The sequence below is a fragment of the Podarcis bocagei genome, assembly GCF_964188305.1.
Source record: "Podarcis bocagei genome assembly, chromosome: 17".
NCBI classification, from domain to species: domain Eukaryota; kingdom Metazoa; phylum Chordata; class Lepidosauria; order Squamata; family Lacertidae; genus Podarcis; species Podarcis bocagei.
Genome location: NC_138143.1, coordinates 34,754,897 through 34,775,784, shown reverse-complemented (window position 1 = coordinate 34,775,784; position 20,888 = coordinate 34,754,897). Strand labels below are relative to the sequence as shown.

At 42.7% G+C, this 20,888-nt stretch overlaps 2 protein-coding genes across 4 annotated transcripts in view; both read right to left on the bottom strand.

Moving 5' to 3' along the window:
• Positions 1-20,888, bottom strand: part of SRP72 (signal recognition particle 72) — a 216,911-nt gene that overhangs the window by 12,589 nt on the left and 183,434 nt on the right. The window contains exons 2-7 of one of the 2 annotated variants that reach the window (XM_081176374.1): positions 8,965-9,078; positions 6,538-6,658; positions 5,180-5,303; positions 3,647-3,790; positions 1,814-1,925; positions 739-770 (exon numbers count right to left, since the gene is read on the bottom strand). In XM_081176374.1, coding sequence (XP_081032500.1) covers positions 739-770; positions 1,814-1,925; positions 3,647-3,790; positions 5,180-5,303; positions 6,538-6,658; positions 8,965-9,078 — 647 coding nt within the window. Of the gene's footprint in view, positions 1-738; positions 771-1,813; positions 1,926-3,646; positions 3,791-5,179; positions 5,304-6,537; positions 6,659-8,964; positions 9,126-20,888 lie in introns of those variants that run through there. The other variant, XM_081176373.1, reaches the window with a different exon arrangement.
• Positions 10,760-20,782, bottom strand: LEPROTL1 (leptin receptor overlapping transcript like 1). 2 transcript variants are annotated; one of them, XM_081177086.1, is made up of 4 exons: positions 20,663-20,782; positions 15,398-15,473; positions 14,015-14,201; positions 10,760-13,554 (listed from the first exon to the last, which is right to left on the bottom strand). In XM_081177086.1, the coding sequence occupies exons 1-4, from the start codon at positions 20,742-20,744 to the stop codon at positions 13,438-13,440; spliced, it is 462 nt and encodes a 153-aa protein (XP_081033212.1). In that variant the 5' UTR covers positions 20,745-20,782; the 3' UTR covers positions 10,760-13,437. The 2 variants fall into 2 exon arrangements, with proteins under 2 accessions (XP_081033212.1, XP_081033213.1); XM_081177087.1 differs by lacking the exon at positions 20,663-20,782 and adding an exon at positions 18,356-18,502.

The following is a 20,888-nucleotide window of genomic DNA, read 5'->3' as shown; positions in this document are numbered from 1 at the left end:
ACACACAACCTTGAAACCTTGCACCGGTTGTGTAATAACCACAGATCAATGGATGGAATCCAATGTCAAGTCAGTGGACCCTAACCCCCCAGAGCAGATTTTGTGGGGAGGTATTCCTGGGGTTGCCAGGGAGGGGAAGGGGAGAGAAAGGGTAAATCCAATTTATGCATGCTGGAATTTAGTATCACCCAAACCTGCAAATATATCTTTTGGTAACTAGTACTTACTAGTAACACAGCTAGAGAGCAAGCCCCATTGAATAGAGAAAATATGCATTGGATTGCACTCCTGGTACCATTTCTCTCATTGGGTGAGTCACGCAAGCATGCAAATCTCATCCACTGATATCACCGGGAGATAAAACTGCCTCACTTTGCCATGATTGTGTTCACTAAGAATACTTTTTTTAATGGCTTCAGCGGATAATGGAAGCTCTGGATATTTAAATTGTTACTATCAGCAATGGCCCTTGCTACAGAATTCACAAAGTTTAATTCTACACTGTTAACGCTTCTCAGTGAAGCCATTCATGTGAAAGAGGCACACTGCTATTTAAAGGCACAGAAGTAAAAAGAAAAGTGCTGATGGAGAATACTTTAAATCCAGTGTGATGAAGGAAAGCAGGCAGATAACACATAACCAAGCAGATTTATGCAATTAGCTTACATGCACACATACTGAGAATATTAAAACCTGCCGAGCGGAAAAAGTATTCTCGGTGTGACAATAGTGACTCACCGAATCTTCTGAGAGAGACTGGCGACACAGATCTACAAGGAAAGTGTGACAAATTAATTTTGGACATAAGAGCAGCCCTGCTGGATCAGACCGAAGGCCCATCTATTCCAGCCCCTTGTTCTCACAGTGGGGAACCAGATGCATACAGGAAGCCTATAGGCAGGAGTGCAGCAGCACTCTTCCCACTCGTGCTGCCCAAAAACTGGCATTCAGAGTCGTATTGCCTCTGACAGTGGAGGTAGCACACATTTTGCCATCGATATGAGCCACCAATCAAGGTTCCAACACTGATTAACACTTGCCTATAGAAACTTCATTTGCATCACAGAAGTGCAAAGATGCTGATATTTCTCTATACAGTGGTATCTCTATCTCTATTTACGAACGCGATCCGTTTCGGGGTGCTGTTCGCACCCTGAAAAGTCTATAAGTAGAGTGCCGCTACTGCAAGTACGCGAAAGAGCACCTCTGCGCATGTGCGAAGTGCGCAGATCACTTCTGTGCGTGCAGCAAACCTGGAAGTAAACACTTCCGGGTTTGCCACGTTCGGAACCTAGAAAGCCGCAAACGTAACATGAGGTATGACTGTATTTGACAGCATCCTATAATCATTCTCCGCATATCTTAATTCCTAATCTGCCCTTAATATACTAGATCCTAAATTTCCAACTGCCTGTTAATACATGATACAATTATGGATTTCTTAGTAGTACTATCAATTTAACCATCTTGAGTTCTCCCCAAATCTCCCTTCAGTTCTATTTTGCTTGGTCTTTGCTTGTTTTTCCAAGTTGCTGCGGGGGGGGGGGGATTGGGATCTAGCTATTTGAAACTTGATTTTCTTACTAAAATGAATGCAAATTAGTGCAGGGAGGAAATCCTGTGCAGTCTATAGGAACAACAGGTTACTGGTGGCTGTAAAGGCATTCTTGAAATACATTTGCAGATGGAGAGAATAAATTTAGGAACACAATAATCCTCATGTCTATTTTCTCAATTTAATTTATTAAAGGATTTAGATCTTGCAGCACAATGGGTTACAAGGAAAGGACAAATTAATCTTATCATTCATTACCTTCTGCTCTTTGTAGGCTTTTCATTGCCTCGTTCAGCCTGGCCTGCCCAACTAAAGAACAAGCAGCATTGTAACTCAGCTCATATGTGGCTTCTTGAAGGCCAAGATCCTCCTGGACAGAGCAAAAATAACTAAGTAAATAAAGGGATACCTCATTCTGAATTACAGTGTGAACCAGTTTGCATGAACACTTTGGGTCAGACGGCTAGACGCAGATCAAAACAACTCTTCCAAAGAATGAAGGGTTCTTAAATTAACATGCAGGAAATTCAAAAGCCATAAGCAGGTGATACATACTAACAGGAAGCTGTATGAACACCCTTCTTTCTAATTATATACGAACAATATGCAAGCAAATCACACGATTCTAGAAGCCCAAGCTCCTTTCATCAAACGTTTCTTTCATTCCTTAGCACACATTGGCGGCAAGATGTTGTAGTGGCATATTCTTTTGCATATAAACAGATGTTAAGTAAATTACTAAACAAAGGATTGTGCATACATTTACGGCAACAAACAATAACCACATTAAAAACACAAAAGTAACCACCAGTATATCAATATAAAAAGGCAATCGGAATTTTAAAAACTGTATCTAAGGAAGATTGTAGGAAAATGCAAGTTGTTGTTGTTTTTAACTGCCCACTTAAATATATGCAACCCTGGGTTCAAGCAAGCTTCCTAGGTTGGGGCACTCCATGGTCTTAAGGCTACCACAGATGAGGCCATCCTGTGTTTCCACCTGCTGTATCTGCTCATGGTGTGTGTTTGTGTGTCTGATGGCACGATGGGGCTGTGGCGTGCATCTCACCTCTGGTCAGTCATGTTACTGCTTGCTAGGGACTGCGAGAGGCGGCAGCAGAAGGGAAGTCAATACAGTGCAAATGCACTGCCAGAGCTAATCTGGTACTCCTGCTGGTGTATTTGCACTGTGCTGACCTTGCACCTTGCCCTCTACCTCCCAGGAAGCAGCAGTGGCACAACCAACCTGGAGTCAAGTGAGCAGCAGCTGGGTTTTTATCCTTCTAGCCTTGAAATAATAATAATAATTTATTATTTATACCCTGCCCATCTGGCTGGGTTTCCCCAGCCACTACGGTTGGCTTCCAACAGAATATTAAAATACAATAGTCTATTAAACATTAAAAGCTTCCCTAAAGAGGGAATGTCTTCTAAAAGTCAGATGTCTTCTAAAATATTGCAGAATCCACTTTTGTTGTCTATCAGTCCCCACGTTACAGGAATTTAAAAGTGTATGAATGTCCTCAAGTGCCAAATTCCAATTGTCCTCACTTGATTGGGAGAAAAGGCATAAGATCCTAATCCAATCCATAACTTCCTGGGGAAATCCTCCCCCCCCCCCAAAGTAACAGAAATAAACTATAGTTTGACAAAAGCCTTTTCAGCATCTAGAGAAATAACTGCAGCCACATCAGCTCTTTTACTGTTTGAAGCATCCCGTTTTCCTACCAACCTTAAATTATCTGCTCCCCCTCTTTGGCAAATAATATTAATGTACTACTATGGCCATCACAGTCTGGTTAGCAATGACTCCTATTATTATCTTGCTGACTACAATAATTAAGGTGATTGGCCTATAATTTGGCCTATAGTTTGGTCCTTACCAGACTTGGGAATAACAGAGATATCAGCTTCATACGTCAATGTTCCAATAAGACACTTTCCTGTATTTTATGGCGTTTATGCAGTTCACCTGCAGTTCACTTACAGCAAGAATAGATGAAGGAGGAAGTCTCTCTCTCTCTCTCTCTCTCTCTCTCTCTCTCTCTCTCTCTCGCATGTACACATACACACTGCCACAAACTTACTTACTGGCACGACTTTCTCCCATGTGCTCTGTGCAGCAATAACTGCAGAGAGGTTTGTTTTCCGTTCCTCTTCATAATCATCTTGTGAGTTGCGTATGAGGTCCCGGTACACAGCTAAACAGTCGTCATAACGTTCTAATCTGTACAGCTGGAAGGAAAAATCTGGATTAGCAGCTCAACAGACCAGAAAACAGTCAAAACTAGGTCTGCAAAATAAAATAGCAACCATAATATCTCAGTAATGTTTATACTATACCTATAATCCAGGCAGGTATTGGACGGGATTCAACTAAGTTGCTGCATGCACAGAATGTAGTCAGGTCGCAAGATGGGATTTCCTTCTCTTCTTCCTTGCGTCCCCCAAATCTTTATTGGAATATTGGGGAACCCCCAGAACAAGTTTAGGGGGCACATAGGGGAAATCCCATTGTGTGAGTGGGCCTTGTTCTGCACATGCATACCCCACTTTACACCACAATGAAATCTAACCCCAGTTCTTCTTTTTTGAAACAAACTTTATTGAAAAAAAATAACCATGCACAGTGTTATGGAAGAAACACTGAACAAAGACCAAGCCCCATCCATGTCACTAAGCAACAACTTTCTTCAAGAAGAAAGAGTGAATGTATAATAGTTACCAAGGTCATCAATTCTAAACTGTCAACTCTGGTTGTTGAGAAAATCAATGCCAAAAGTTCTAGGCTGAAGAGCAACAACATAGCATGTGCCTATAGACCCAGAGTTGTCATGGGAAACACACTGTTCCTCCAATACATTCTGTCCATCATAAAATATCTCTCTTGGTAATTCCCAGAACACTGAGAGGCACTTCACAATTGCTGGAATAAATTTCCATGCTAAGCCCAGGCAATTCTAGTTTCTACAAGATGTTTCTCTAAAGCATTTGATCACCCCTTAATCCTCAACCAGGAAGATATTGAAAAGCAAGTAGAATATCAAAATTTTATTCTTGGCTTTATTATTAATTAACTATTATTATTATTATTATTATTATTATTATTATTATTATTATTATTATTAGAGTCCAATAGGTTTATAGATATGCCGAATACACCCATAAATGAAAAAAATATTATCACTTGCTTATATTGACATTTCCAGCATTATAACCTGCTGGTTTTAAAGATCAGTGATCTTTAGGTGAAGTGAAATACCAGTCTCATAATGGTCTCATAATGTTGTGCACAATGAAAAATACGTGACTAAGCTGCATTTTCAATTTTTATATGTTCTCATTTCATAGGACCATCCATGAGGATAAGAAAGATGGCAAAAAGTAAGGACAGGTCTGCTTAATTAACAAGAAACATTATAATCAGTCTTCATTATTCAACACAGTCTTGGTAGACTGTCTGCATCCATTGCTGCAGGACTGTACTGTGGCTGACCTATTTAGGAGATTGCTAACCTGCTGTAAAAGAGCACACATTTAGATTGAGAAAACTCCTCCACCACAGCACCTGAAGCCTTATATCCAGTTATTAAAAGCAGTACAAGTTTGCAAAGCAGTAGTTACCACTTGTCCATACAGCTCCTTTAGCTTGTCTGTCTGCTGACTGGCTCCTTGAATGGTCTTCAGAGCATTTTCAATCCTGTTCAGCCTGTATTCACAGTAAGCCTTCTCAAAGGCTATCACATCACTGTAACATATAAGCCAGAAGTGGGATGTGATTTCTCATTATCAACTCTTCAAAAAGCAGTTGTGTTTGCTAAGACTCATTACTGAAGAGTGAATCCTATATACACTGACATTATATTGAACCAAACAACACAAGAAAAGGGAACTAATATTTTAGAAATCATAAAGACATATTTTTGGACATGTGTCAAGTTTGTAATTATGTAAAATAATATGATAAGCTTCAAGAAAGGAGCGAATATTCATGAATTTCTCATTGTCTCAGACTAATATGGCAACAATATTCTAAGGAAACAGATATATTGCAACACAGAAAAAGCAAAGATAGAATGGCTTCACAATAGTAATTTTTATTTGCTTAACAAGACAAAGAAGTGTGTCTGTATTTTGTGCATTGAACACACATTCCTTTTGCACGCCACAGTGCTTTTGAAAGTGCTGGCTTACTGACTGATACAATCTTTACTGGATTGATATTTTTCTTGATATCCCATAAACTGCTTTTTTATTAACACTATATTAACATTCTTGCATTGCAGGGGTTGGACCAGAGGGCCCTTGGGTTCCCTTCCAACTCTACACTTCTATGATTCTATGACTTGTCTTGTAGCTTCTTTTCCCACAATGCAACTAGGAAACCTTTTTTGATACATACAGACACACAGGACTTAGGTCAGCAATTATGCAGCTGCATGCTGGGACATATTAGTGTGCTGCAAAAGAACTTCTAGTGTACCAAGAAACACATTCAATAAAATGCTCTAGTGCACCTAAAAGCACACATTCACACTGGAGGCTGCCTGTTGCACCTCTGCATGGTCTTGGCTGCTTCCAATTATCTCTCACTGGCGGAAGCTAATTCTGTTGTCTCTCTGTATGGGTGTGATATGGTTACTCTAATACTCTAGAGACATTAGCCGAGGCTGCAACGTGAATTTGTTGGGGAATTACCGGCCTTCCAATTAGGAAGAATGCTCATTACAGTAATGTACATAGAAACCCAACTGGATAACTCCTGTAACAACCAAGAATTTTTACCACCCCACACTCAAAATGTAAACTTTTTTAGCCTACACTTTGAGAATTAACTGACTAAGAAGAAATAAAATTTTCTTGAAACTGTATTTTTATTTATTTTGTAAATGCTTCCGTTTGCATATTTTGAAAAACTGAAAGAACTCTTGCACCGTCTGAAAGCCATGTTGTTTGATAAGCAGCTAATATTCAACACTCACCTGGTTAATACTTTGGTATGGGTGTTAATCACACTGAGAGCTTCCTTAAAACTTCCGTTTTGGATAAGGCATACCACTTTGCAGTGAAGAGCAGTTGCATCATCCTTGCTGATCTGCAGTACTAGGAAAAGCAAAAGTAAGGAATTAAACAATGAGAACCCAGGCACTGTTATTTGTATCTTGAAAACAACCAGTTTAGATTGTCACAGCACTTTTCCAACTGTGGTCCAGGGAACCAAATTATACCAGTTGGAAGCTTATTAAAGGCTCCTTAGTGAGAAGTTTGGTGGGCAAACTTATTATATTCTTCCTTCCTCCTTCCTTGGGAGGTTTTTAAGCAGAGCGTGGATGACCAACTGTCATGGATGCTTTAGCTGAGATCCCTGCCCTGCAGTTGGAATAGATTATCCTTGGGCTCCTTTCCAACTCTACAAGTCTGTGATACAATGGTAGAAAGACAGATTGCTAGGGAAGATCAACAGTGAGAGGGCAATGTGTAGCTGCAGGAGGGAATACTTTGCTGTAAGCTGAAACACACATTCTCGGCATTAAGTCCACTGAACATAGCAGGACTTATTTCAAAGTGATATGACAGTTTCATAGATTAGCATCCTAACTCAATTCAATATAGCAATTCACTTCTTTTACAGATGCATAACTGCACAACCCACTTCCTCTTTACATACGTGGCAGGTTTTCCCCTAGCACATCCCCTGTACAACCAAGTAACAATTCAGCAACCAAGACTTTCCCAAGCATGCAAGTACAGTGACATGAATGACCACATCGTGTATTTCTGCCTGTCACACAACTGTTAAAGCCACAGAGCACTTCAACGAATAAGTGGCTGCAATCCTAACCTCACTTGTTGTTGTTTAGTCGTGTCCGACTCTTCGTGATCCCATGGACCAGAGCATGCCACTTACCTCACTTACCTGGGAGTAAATCCACTGAATTGAACTGCACTGCTACTAATACTCAAGTTACAGCATGCTTTAAAATATTCAAAACACTTCACCTGCGTTACCTCACTGCGGTCTTTACAAACACCCTAGAAACCAGGCCGATATTGTCGTTAACCATTTTTAACGTTTGACATTTCATTATGTTTTTAAGATGTGATGGAAGTCGCCCAGAGTGGCTGGGGAAACCCAGCCAGATGGACGCAGTATAAATAATAAAATTATCATCATCATTCCCCTACAGGAGCGGGGCAACAGTGCTAAAGTTGAAGGAAAAGGGGCCCACCTTGCGTCACCCACAAAAAAAAGTGAACCAAGCCTTGTCACTCATGAAGATCCAAACGAGAAGAGAGACCTTCTTAATGAGGGATCAGCACGAAAGGGGCACGGGAGAGGTTATATTTTCTGAGAATCTTCCGGAAAAACAATCTCTCAAAGGACCTGTTGATGGCATTTTACCATTGCACTGTGAAGAGTGTATTAACTTTTGGTCTCTGTGTGTGGTTTGGGAGCTGCATGGCCAGGGAAGAAACAATGCTGTCCAGGGTTGTAAAGACTGCAGAGAGAATAATTGGGTGCACTCTTCCCACCTTAGATCAAATCTATGCTGTCAGGTGCCATAAGAAAGCGGCAGAGATAGCGCAGGATAGTATGCACCCCGGAAATTATCTCCTTCAGCTTCTGCCTTCTGGAATAAGGTATAGGGTTATAAAGGCCAGGACTAACCGCCTGAGAAAGTTTCTACGCAAATGCAATTCTGGTTCTAAAGGCAGCATAAGGGGTCTCTATAGTATACAGTGGTACCTCGGGTTAAGTACTTAATTCGTTCCGGAGGTCTGTACTTAACCTGAAACTGTTCTTAACCTGAAGCATCACTTAACCTGCTGCCGCTGCGCCGCCAGAGCCCGATTTCTGTTCTTATCCTGAAGCAAAGTTCTTAACCTGAAGCACTATTTCTAGGTTAGTGGAGTATGTAACCTGAAGCGTATGTAACCTGAGCGTATGTAACCCGAGATACCACTGTAGTGTATTTTAAAACGGGGTTTCAGAGTTTTTAGGGGTTTTTGAATGTTTTATGTAGTTTTTCAATTTCATTGTTCTGCATGGGACAATGACAATAATGATATCGTATATCAGGAGCACCGTCTGCCGCCGGGTCACCGCTGAGTGTTACTGGGGTGGCTAAGCGAATGAGCCACCCCTCAGCCACGAGCAAATCTGAGGCAAGCCGTTCTTCCCGCTCTGCAGGGTTGTTGTGAAGGTTCCAGCGAAGCTAATGCACGCGAAGCGCTTGGGGACGTGTTTCGAAGCTCCCTCCCGCGCAAAGGGAAGGGGGGGGGGGTTAACTAAGAAAAAGTTGCAGGCTGCCCCCCACCCCCACCCCGGAGAGAGAGAATAAAGGAGGCGACGCCAGGCGCAAAGCCCCGTCCCTCGCCCTGTGCAACTTCCGTCGCCCTCCACTCACTTTTATTGACCGACTTGAGGGCGCGCCCGAAGTCGCCGTTCTGGCCGCAGCGGTTCACTTCGCTCCACAGCGAGGCCACCGAGGCAGCCCCGGCCGCGCCGGCACCACTTCCGCCACCCGCGCCCGCCGCCATCTTGGCAGAGGGAGAGAAGCAGCGGAGGGCGGAGGCGCAGGATAGGCCAGGGAAAGCGGGGCGCCGACAATGGCCTTTCGACCCGGAAGTGCATCCACGTAGCACTATAAGCCTTGGTCGTGTACCAAAAGAAAAAGCGCGCCTCTCTAGGAAAGCGGCGAGCCCAATGCGCATGCGTCTCCAGGGCCCACGCGCTCGGGCCTCCCAAGCAGGCGTGCAGCGAAGGCGCATGCGCGAGTCGTTGAGGCTGGTTTGGCTCAGAATCATAGAGTTGGCGGGTGTCCCAAGGGTCATCTAGTCCAACCCACTGCCCACTTATTCCCTACTCGTTTCCTGCCACCTAAATCTGGGAGCCTCTGGACACAGGGAGAATTCCTTTACCTCAACCAGCCTTTCTCAGCCTGTGGGCCCCCAGATGTTGTTGAACTACAACTCCCATCACCCCTAGCTAGCAAGGCCAGAGCTCAGGGATGATGGGAGTTGTAGTCCAACAACGGCTGGGAACCTAAGTTCATACCCTCCAACATTTCTCCGATGAAAATAGGGACATCCTATTCCATTATCATTAATTTTATTATACCCTGCCCATCTGACTGGGATGCCCCAGCCATTCTAGGCAGGTTCCAACATATATAAAAACATAATAAAACATTACACTTTTATAAATAAATAAAAAAACCCTTCCCTATACAGGGCTACTTTCAGATGGCTCCGGGGTCAGACAACTCCATACCCTCTGATTAAAATAAGGACGTCCTAAGGAAATCAAATCAGAAACCAGGGTGGCCTTTGTAAATCCGGGATTGTCCCTGGGACACATGGAGGGTCTGTAAAGTTTGAAAAACACTGCAAAGGGTCAAGAAAACTCCAGCCTCATCCCCTTTTCCTCTCTCAAACTGAAACTTCAAAGCTGGGCTAATCTTGGCCCTAAACTGCTGCATTTTCCCCTTGGTCCACATGCTTCTTTCATTGTTATATAGCCAAGATCCTTTCGCCTGCGGCATTGCTGCCCTCCAATCTAGTTTTTCCTGTAATGCTCCACAGCCTCCCAACAATCTGCAGGTAAGTAATGCCGTCTTGTGAATTCATGATGAAAAACACAGGAGGGGTCCCCAATGGCAGGTAACGAGATACCAAGTCACAGGAACAAAAATAAAAGTGCCATTGATGTAAACCATTTTTACCCCTTTTCTATGAATGGAAAATCTTGTTCCTCTAGCTTTGGTTTACATAGTGGCACTAGCTTGTATACACTCAGTGACCTTGGATTGTATTATTTTTAGCTTATTGTGTTATATGTAGTTCATTGGGCTATTTTGTAAATGTTTACATCAATATCACTTTTACTTTTGCTAAACTGGGTTCCTGCAACTTGTGAATTTGTGGAGGAGACAGAATTTGGAGTGAATTTTTATTTTCTAGATGGGGAGTACACACAGCTCTGTCTATATGTTCAGCTGATGGCACAAGTCTTAAAGAGAGCCAAGCCATAGATCTATTTGACTGTCTGAGCCAATTTCATCCAACCAACTAACGTCTATATATCAGGATTAGATAATTGGCTTGCTGCTCTCCAAGCATGAAAAACTACTTCACACATTATAGTGAAGCTGCTTTTCTATCCGGTTATTAAGAGAAGATGCTCATTAAAAAGCCAAAACATTCTGATATTTAAATTTTTTATTGTTTTCTCATCAAAATTTCTCTTTGTAGAAGGATGGCAATGCTGCTCAGTGCATATTACATGAAGAAAGACATACCTCTCAAATGTCTAACCTGATAATAGGAGACAGCACTATGTCTAAAAATAAGCAAGACCGCCACCACAATGCTGTCCACACAATTAATACACAGAAAATACACTACTATTAAATATAACAGAGTTGGCGCCCAACTGAAGAGTAGCCAGTAATTTCACAAAGAAAAGTAACAGTACAACAGGGGAGAAGAGAACTCATTTGCTATAATACATGATTGGAAGGATCACTAAATGAGTCATCTATTTGACAGCTACAACTGTTCCACTGTCAATGTAAAGAATTTCCAAAGGAATTTCCGGGATTTGAGAGCATAAATATCTGTGTCGTGCTTCAACATCCTTGAAAGACCTGGAAAAACGTTCAGACATTTAAAACTTGGACCAGGATTCAAATAACTGGGCACAAGTACTTCACAATCACTTTGTACATGTCCCTCTTCTCCTCCTGAATCTCAGGACAAAAATGCTTTTGAAGTTACAATAGGGATGTAACCGTCAAGATCACCCTCAGGCTTAGTTTTAAATTTTAAGTCGGTATCACATTATTTTTAAGAAACAGAACCCATTCATTGCCTATGCTTCTGTAGTCTGATGCCCTGATAACTACAATCTATTCATCAACTCCTTTGTTTTATGATGCCAGCACATGAAGGAGGACATGATGCAGCTTCCCTACCATGGCCAGAGTTCTCTCGGTAGAAGGATGCAGCAAAGAGCTTCCATTCAACTCTCTTACTTGCAGTGGGAGACCAATACATACTCACTGCCTTTATCTCTATCCAGATGCCCCTCACCCTCCCAAGATGCTGGGGAGGTGAGTGATGTCTAGATGCGTACGCAGGGGTTCACTGTGGAGCATGCATGTCTATGAACCAGTCAGGGAAGGAAAGAAGAAAGCTCCACTGAGTTGTGCCAGCAGAAAGCTATATTAAGAGTGGAATGAATGTGTTCAGGTGACTATATCACTTGGCTAGACTTGGCTAGTTTGCATGACTGCACAGTGTGAGAGCACAGACAGAGACATCTGAGTATCGTACTAACCAGTCACCAGCAAAGCACCACTCCAAAAGAATTGGGTCTACAAAATACGGTTATTTATGGTTAATGGAAAAGACAATTAAGAGGTATGCAACAAATATAAATATTGTATGGTACGTGTAATATACTCTAACAGAACTACAATTATGATTAACATTTATTAATGCATAAACCGGAACATTGACAGGACCACTATAAAACCTTCATAGTCAAATATCTGCAAGGTAGCCAAGCTTTGACTGTATATCAATACAATAATTGATCTGTTAGGTAAGTTATTACCTACAGTGAAACGTTTCAATCTACATTTGAAAAGCCTTTTTATACCATGTATAAAATAAATTAAAAAGGGAAGCAGAAATTCTCCTTTTATACTTTGCAAACATAGTGGGTGCAATCCACTGAGTAGTTCTCCTGTACCTGTCACGGTGGCAATGAAAGGGAGCTGGATAAGAGCACTACCATTCATTTCTATGTGGCCTGTGCAGGAGATCTTCTGGCTGAGTTGTGCCCATAATCAGTAGTTACATGGGTGTTCCTTTTACCTCCCCTTTGGTAAAACATATAAAGAGTTGACTTCATAGTTTTTCAAAGTGTATAATACATATAAACAGAAAGATTTCAAAATGGGATTTTTTTAAAAGTGGATTTTAAATGTCAGACGTCTTCCACTTCCCATTGAGAAATTAAGTTTCCCCCTCCTCATTTGGAGTGTCAACAATAAAAACTTGCAAAATATTTGTACAATGAGCATAAACTTCCAAAATAATAAAAAAATTTCCCTTATTAAAAGCTATCCCCATACTATTGGCATTATCACATTTTCAGCTGTCTATGGAAACAAGCAACCCATTAATCAGCTGCTAAGTGCTTCTCCCTTCAGCTCTTTACACTTCACTTCCAAAATCCCATATCCATGTACACATTTGCTAATAAACAGCACATGCCAGCTATATCTAAGCACTTTCTATTTATTTCAAAAGGGGATGAGTGTTGAGCACATGCTTCACTCCTACTGAGTTCAATAGGACATGTGAACAATCCTATGCACACTTGCTCGGGAGTAAGCCCTATTGAACTCAGTGGGACTTACTTCAAAAAATACCTGTGCACGATAGGGCTTCAAAAACACTTCCATATGACTGGACTGTGACCTCCATTTGCTGCCAGTTTGGTTACACGATTGTACATTGTAGCTTAAAAATAATTCATGGTCAAAAGATCGATTTCATATTTAAACGCAGTTATGTTCTTCAAAAAAACAGAAAAAAAGAAAAACACAGATTTAAACGTCACATTTAAGCATTCTGATCCCCACATTAAAGTAAAGCATTAAACTAAAACAGCATCAACAATTAATAACATTTAAATCAAGCAAGACGTTAGAAGTTGAACGTGAAAGGAGAGGAAAAGTGACTACAGAATATCCTACACCTAGAGTCCCTCTGTGGAAAGAGTACATTCGCTTTATTGCCCGTTCTTGCTGTTGGATGGATGGCCACTGAATGACACAAGATGCCGATAGTTCTCTTTCCAGCTCTTTTCACCACTGTTGCCAGCTGAAGTCGTCGTTGCTGCCAAATACCAAGAAAAACCCTAGGATGGTAGCAAAGATGACTGTGTTTCCTGTGAGGACAAGTGCACAGGCTCCCCAGCGAATCTATGGTCGAGGGGGAAAGGAGAGTTACACGGCATATACAAAGAAGCAAACAAACACATACACATTATGCTACCTATAGAGCTGCAACCAACGTAATTGCTCTGTGAATGGAAGAAGCTCCTTCCGTTCACAGAGTGATTACATTGGATGCAAGCCACTTCTTACATTTATAATATTTGCTTATATGTGGAACCCATTGTTCCTAGGAGCTCAGAGGGTTCCCAGGTGGCTTCCCAAATAGATCCTGTTTAGGGCCAAATCCTATTTGTTTCAACAGTTTTATGTGCCTGATACCATAATCTGGGCTCTATATCTGCCAGATGCTCTTACAAATAATCTAGAGTCCTGCCTACAAGCTTTATAAACTATGCAACATCGTTCGACCTGTTCTATGCTTCTCACTTTTTAAACAAACAGAACACCACAGTGAAACACATGCTCAAAAGAAGGAATTACTAACCAGTAGTGCTCTGGCAAACACAATTGGGAGTCCAAATGCTGAGACAACAATGCCCGTCGTAAGAAATATGGCAAGTTCCTTGCAGGCATTACTTGTAGCATCTGTGTCTTCGACGACTCTTCTTGCTATGCAGTATGGAATTGGAGAAAGGGTGTAGAAGAACAGGACAAAGAGAGGCCAATATTCGCTAGAAGAAAAGAAAGCAAATAACATTTTACAGGTATTCTTCCTCTTGTCCTCAGAGTATCTTTAGATAAAGTAAGTCTGCCTTTACAATACACAGCAAAACACAATAAAAATAGCCACACCCATATATAAGCAATGTAATAATTCATGATAATGCAAATAAAAGTCATGTTCAAAGACAGCTGGGGAAAATACAAGTCCAGCTAAACATCTAACTGAAGGCTTGGTGCCCTTTGGGATAGGAGGGACCATTTTTTTAGGGCCAGATGAGATACATGGTAAGAAAGCTTAGGCACTACCGATTTACATCAGCCCAGGTGAGTTTGATGCTTAGACCTAATATGACAGTTTTTGAAATAGTCTCTTAACATTGGTATCTCCACCTTAAGGAGAACAAATTTATTAAGAATATAAGCAACTATTCAACTGAAGTAACAAAATTGATGCATTGAAGAGAGTTGAATAGAAAGTCATATCATTTGTTTCAATTTATAGTTCAGGCTGTTACCCAAAGCTATATTGTAGGGCAGATTGAAGCTGTGAAGTCACTCTGTTTATTGCTTTAGGACTCTTCAGAAGAATAAACTTTTTGGATTACAACCTGAGAGGCTTTCTATCTCCAAGTCTATTCACGATTCCGAGATAAGTCAATGTGGTGCTCCTCAGATATTGCTGGACTCCAACTCCCATAAACTCCAGCCAGTACGGCAAAAAGGCAGAAATAATGGGATAGTCCGGCAGCGCCGGGAGGTCAAATTGGCTAACCCTGAACTATCCAATATGGATTACAATGAACAGAGCACCTTTGTAGCTGCAAATTACAACTAGAATTTCATCACATAGCTAGAGTCTATGCTCAGTTGGCAGATGTTGGGAAGGGCTATGGCAGAAGACCCTGGTTTCAATCTCTGGCATTGACAGACAGGTCTGGAAGACAGTCTGAAACGCTAAAGAGTCTGCAGTTAATGCTGATGTTACTGACTTTGTAGACTAATTGTCTGATTTGACATAAGACCATAGCTTGTTTCTTTTTCTTGCTCAGAAGTATCAACAGGAGTGCTAGTGATTTGCCAGAATTGGTGTTGGTTTTGTTTGCTTATTTAAACCCAATAGCTACGAAGTAAGAAAAGAGAGTTAGAAATTAAAAAGGAAACTAAGACAACAGCAAACAAGAATATGCTTTTGAAAATGCATTACTTGTACTGCGGAAGGGCACAACCAAGCATCAGGAACATTAGTCCAACAGCTCCCCCAAAGGACAGGCTAATCAAAGCTGTAAAGACAGACATAAAACTGTATCAGTCCTCCAAAATATTTGATCAGTTTTTCCCCTCTACTAACAAGAACTGCGGGCAGAAGGGAGACCAGAGTACTGCTTCTATTCATCTCATCAATAGCCTTCTCATTCAGTCACTTTGAATATACCATACAATAGCAAAGATGCAACTCCAGCTTGGGGAAAAAGTAAGAGGGGGGCAATACAAAATAGTGTAGACGGCCCCCTTTCCAAAAATTACATCTATATAAGCTGTGAACTGCTTTGACAGCTCCTGGTAGAACGTTCTTTATGAAAATAATACAAGTAATGCATTATGTGAGATGAAAAACAGTTATATTTACACTTTATAAATTTGATGCTGATAATTGGGGATCTCATGACTGTTCTGTTGTATTTAAGTACTGCGGGTGAGAACCCAATTTTATGCTGGGTTGCTGCTGATTTCACGGAAAGGAAGGACATCAGTAAATATATTACTAAATGATATTGACTTAACTGTTAAGACTGCAAAAGTGTTAGCATTTATATAGCCTTTTATGACTGTTCATAGCACTTCGCAAAAATTACATCTGTCATTCCTACAACATCTCTTTAAGGTAGATGAATATTATTTTCTCCATACTTCAGACTGGGACTGACACGGAGACAAAGTAGCTTACCTAAGTATACCCAGCAAGTTCAAGACAAAAGCAAAATCCTATGTACTTACATAAGATGAAGTCTCATTTTTGAACTCAAAAAGGCTTACTTTTGTGTTAATTTATATAAGTTTGTGTATTAAGGTATCAGCACTTCCCTGTTGTCTGGCCCAGTAAAGGTAAAGGGAGCCCTGACCATTAGGTCCAGTCGTGACTGATTCTGGGGTTGCGGCACTCATCTCGCTTTATTGGCCGAGGGAGCCGGTGTACGGGTCATATGGCCATCGCCCAGCCCTTCCCGGCTAGCTTTTATAAGCCAGGATGGGCAAGGATCAAGGAGACAGGTGGCTGGTTTCACTCGTCCAAGCAGCCTGTCCACATCCTCGGAGGTAACAGATTGGAATTGATCCCACGCAATTTGACTAGACAGGACTCTAGCACTCTCCCACCCCGGCCCTGCTCCCACGGTGGCGTCTACCTCTTCCCACAGCGCCACCCGCGTCCCTTCTGCCCCGGTATCACTGACCAAATCAGTGACATTTCTCATAAAGCCACTCCACTTTCTTTTATTCTTGCTTGCAATGTACCAAATCTCCTTCCTATTTACCAAACTTAGCCCAGCCTCCCTCCAAGTATGTATGCATATTGCTATTTAAAGTGTAAGATTAACATTGTGAACCACTTCAAGATGAGAGACAAATAAGAAATGTGTCAAATAAACAGTTATTTAGATGCACAGGAGCCTCAACTTCCTCTTTTGCATCTGGTAACTTTTACTGTAGACTCAATAGGTTGCAAGATCAAGTTTACTGGAATGGATTCAGTGCTTCTCAAACCAGCTGTTGTTGTATACAACTCCTATCATCCCTAGCTATCACCTCTAGCTAGCAGGTCCGGGATGATGGGAGTTGTAGCCCAACCACAGCTAGGAGTCTGAGAAACATTGGCAAACCTATGTGTGTTACTTAATCAGAAAATTCTTCCAAGCTAAATGGTACTGAATTCCAGAAGAAGCTGCATAGTCTAATGCAACAAAACCATCAAAAAGTCATTTCCCTCCTCAGACTAACCAATTCATTGTGACAGGATCTTTAGTGGGAGAGACCAGGTTCATCGTTTATGCTGCAATAAATGTGTAGCTGCAATCTTACATGCACTTATTTGGCAGCCCCACTGAACTCAGCGGGGCGTTGCGTCTGCCTGGAAAGGCACAGGATCTCAATGCTTATTGCATTTTAAGGTACCACAAAGCTTGGCTGATAGAGTTTAGCCATGCCCATTCCCACGAGTGTGCATCGGGTTGCGGTCCAAAGGTTTGCAGAGCCCAGGATTTCATTTTGCATGACAACTGGGATACCTTTGGAGAGCTGACAAGAAGGGCAATACAGTGGTACCTCGGGTTAAGTACTTAATTCGTTCTGGAGGTCCGTTCTTAACCTGAAGCACCACTTTAGCTAATGGGGCCTCCTGTTGCTGCCGCACCGCCGGAGCTCAATTTCTGTTCTTATCATGAAGCAAAGTTCTTAACCTGAAGCACTATTTCTGGGTTAGCAGAGTCTGTAACCTGAAGCGTATGTAACCCGAGGTACCACTGTAACAATAATAATAATTTTGTGTTTTTTTATATTGCACTTTTATGTTGTGAACATACGCATGAGAAGGGCAGTATACAAATTTAATAATTAACAGTAACATTAAGATGTCATCCCTTCCCTGTTCTGCCCCAGTACCTGGCTCTGGGGTAAATGGGGGGGGGGAAGGGAGATACTATCTCTGCACATGCTCTGGAGCTGCATCTCCTACACCCGCTAACTCGAAAAGTTAAAACTCCTGTGAGACGGGCCTTGCTTCCGGCAACAACACTGGGCTCGCCTTGCGACCCGGCCCATGCCTAGGGATGTCGGAAACGGACGCGACGGGTGGGGAGCGCCAACCCCACACAGGCCTCCAAATGTGGGTCCAGGTATTGGGGGCAGCAGAGAAAGAGACAAACGAGACACTCTCTCCGTTTGCGCGCTTTTCTAGCCAAGCGGCGCATCCTCACAGGCGGGGAAGGCGCACGTTGCCATGGAAACAACGCGGTCCCTCTTCTCCCCCCCCCCTCGCCAGAAGACGTCACCGCCAGGGCAGAGGGGCGACGTCCTTTCCCGGGCCTGGCACGGAAGACCCCCCGCCCCGCCCCGCCTTGCTCCCAGGCCCTTTCCATGCCACCCCTCAGAACCGCCACAGCGGCGCTACCTTTGATGCCGGCCATGATGCTGCTGTTATTGTCGCGCACAGGCCGCTCCCAGCCAACCACAGAGCGGGAGGAAGACGGCCAGACAGAACCCGGAAGTGAGCGCTCTTTCAGAACAGAGGAGGACTTCGGGAGGGCAGAAGCCGGATAGCACCGTAGACTTTAAAATGGGTAGATGGACATGCAGGGCGCAACTTGCAGGTTCTGTAGGGCGTTTGACCTGCTCCTTCCTCCAGGGCGGAAATAAGACACGTCTATAGGAACAGGGATTTTAGGGCAAGATGGGATCGGATGGCACTTTGGCTCATCCAACGAAAGCGAGAATGAAAGAGAGAAGGAGAAGGGACTTTTGATTGCAAACCGGCTTCAGCTCAGTCTCTTTCTTAAAATATTAACGGAGGACAGTCACTCTCTCCCAAATGCAGCCCCATCCACCTTGTAATATAGAGATAAGAGAATTGAAGTAGCGTTAATTTTCACGTAAAATAAGAACTGAGCTGGAAACAGCGTGAACTCCTGACAGGTGGTGTTTGTGCCCAATAATGCCTATTACACTTGAATATTCTAGATTCGTCTATTGCGTAGGCAGCTTTCACTTGGGGTAATGTGTTTTTTTGAATGGCTTCGACCATGAACCTGGAAGTCCCGCCCCCTCCCCCCGCCGACAATGAAATATGTTACCCACCTGCTTATATTCTTATTTCTTTGACTGAATGTATTTGGAGGTGGGCAACCCTTGAACCTCATGGGAAATACTGTTCTGTCATGTATGATTTAGTTGAGATCCCTGCATTGCAGGGGGTTGGACTAGATGACCCCTGGGGTCCCTTCCAACTCTACAACTTTATGATTTGAAAGGTAAAGATGATACGGAGGGATCTCTTAAGAGCAGGGAATGATGCAGTCCTGCTGCCGAGACACCAAAAGGGAATGGAATTTATGCAACCTTTTGTCCTGCCTATTTTTTATACCTTTTCCCTCCAACCTCATTACTTCCCTTCATCACCATTCAACATGCTCATAGGCTGGTTCTTCTTACTAATTTGATAGTTTAAGCAGGTTTCTGTGAGACCACGTTAAAACTGTTTGTATAACACTTAACTTTGCAATTTCATAGTTGCGTGTGCAACAAGATGCAAATGATAAAATCATTTAAATTGTACCAGTGTCTGAGCTTATTTTTGGAAACCGCACCATGATTCAAGGTAAACGATCAATCCACCAAGTCCAGAAGGCATACAGAGATTCCCTGGCCTAGGATATTCACAACAGCTCTCAACAAATATATGTGTATAATTATTGTGGGTTTTTGTTTAAGGTGGCGTTGTGTATGCTCTATAAAGCAAATGGAAGGCATAGCGTGTTGTAAATCTGCACAGATTAATTAATACAATTGAATGTGTGTGGGAGTGGGGAATAAAAGGTCAAATATCCATGGCACTGGAAAAATCATTTTGTTGCAATTACTTAATATAAAGGAGCCAACAACTTTTACTATAATGTCAAGTAAATGTCGAAGGGAGAGGGTGGTGCTGTGCTAATAAAACACTGAACCTTTTGGACTTGCTGATCAGAAGGTCAGCGGTTCAAATCCGCATGATGGGGTGACGGTCCCAGTTCCTGCCAACCTAGCAGTTCAAAAGCACAGCAGTGCAAGTAGATAAATATGTACCGCTGTAGCAGGAAGGTAAACGGCGTTTCCGTGCGCTCTGGTTTCCGTCATGGTGTCCCATTGCGCCAGAAGCAGTTTAGACATGCTGGCCACATGACCCGGAAAGCGGTATGTGGAGAAACGTTGGCCTGAAGTGAGATGAGTGCCACACCCCATAGTCACCTTTGACTGGACTTAACCATCCAGGGGTTTCACTACCCATAGATCAAGCTGCTGCTAAAAGGTCAGTTTCTTTTTAAAAAACCTCCACTGTTCACAACCTTAACTGAATCATACAGTGCATTGCACAGCTGAGTAATAGATTGCATCATATATGTCTGTTGTGCTTCCTTCATGGATTTGTGCAAGTATAGCCCTGCCTACAACAGCTCAAGACACATTGTGCTTGAATGTGTGTAAGGTGCCACAAGACTCCAGCTTGCTTGCCAGCAAATAACCACAATAATAATCTACTATTACTGGGGAACTTTTCCCGTGTCCGGTCCCTTGTTCCTCAAACTTGGGTCGCCGGCTGTCGGTGGACTACAACACCCATCACCCGTGACGATTGGTCCTCCTAGAAAGGGATCATGGGAGTTGTAGTCCAAAAACAGTTGGGGACCCTGTAAGCGGTCTTTGTTTGTTGACACTGACTCACCGGAAGAGACGATACACGCTAATGTACACCCAGCACAAGCCCATTGGTTCCCGGCTGCTGCTTGCTTTGCCCCGCCTCCCATAGCCAGCAGAGCCAGTGAGAGGAGAGGAGCTTCTCCATCCAGCGAATAGGATTGCCGGGCGACGATCGGAATGGCCAATCATCCCATCGCCTTGTCGGACGACCCTCCAGTCGCGAAAGGCGGGCGACAAAATCCCGCCCCCTC

Bases quoted from the DNA above. Each gene is read 5' to 3' on its own strand.
- LEPROTL1 (XM_081177086.1), bottom strand. From the start codon at position 20,744: ATGGGAGGCGGGGCAAAGCAAGCAGCAGCCGGGAACCAATGGGCTTGT. The intron at 14,202-15,397 runs GTAATGCATTTT...CTTTTCTTCTAG, and splicing joins TGTGCCCTTCCGCAGTACAA to CGAATATTGGCCTCTCTTTG. The intron at 13,555-14,014 runs GTTAGTAATTCC...CCTCGACCATAG, and splicing joins TGTTTGCCAGAGCACTACTG to ATTCGCTGGGGAGCCTGTGC.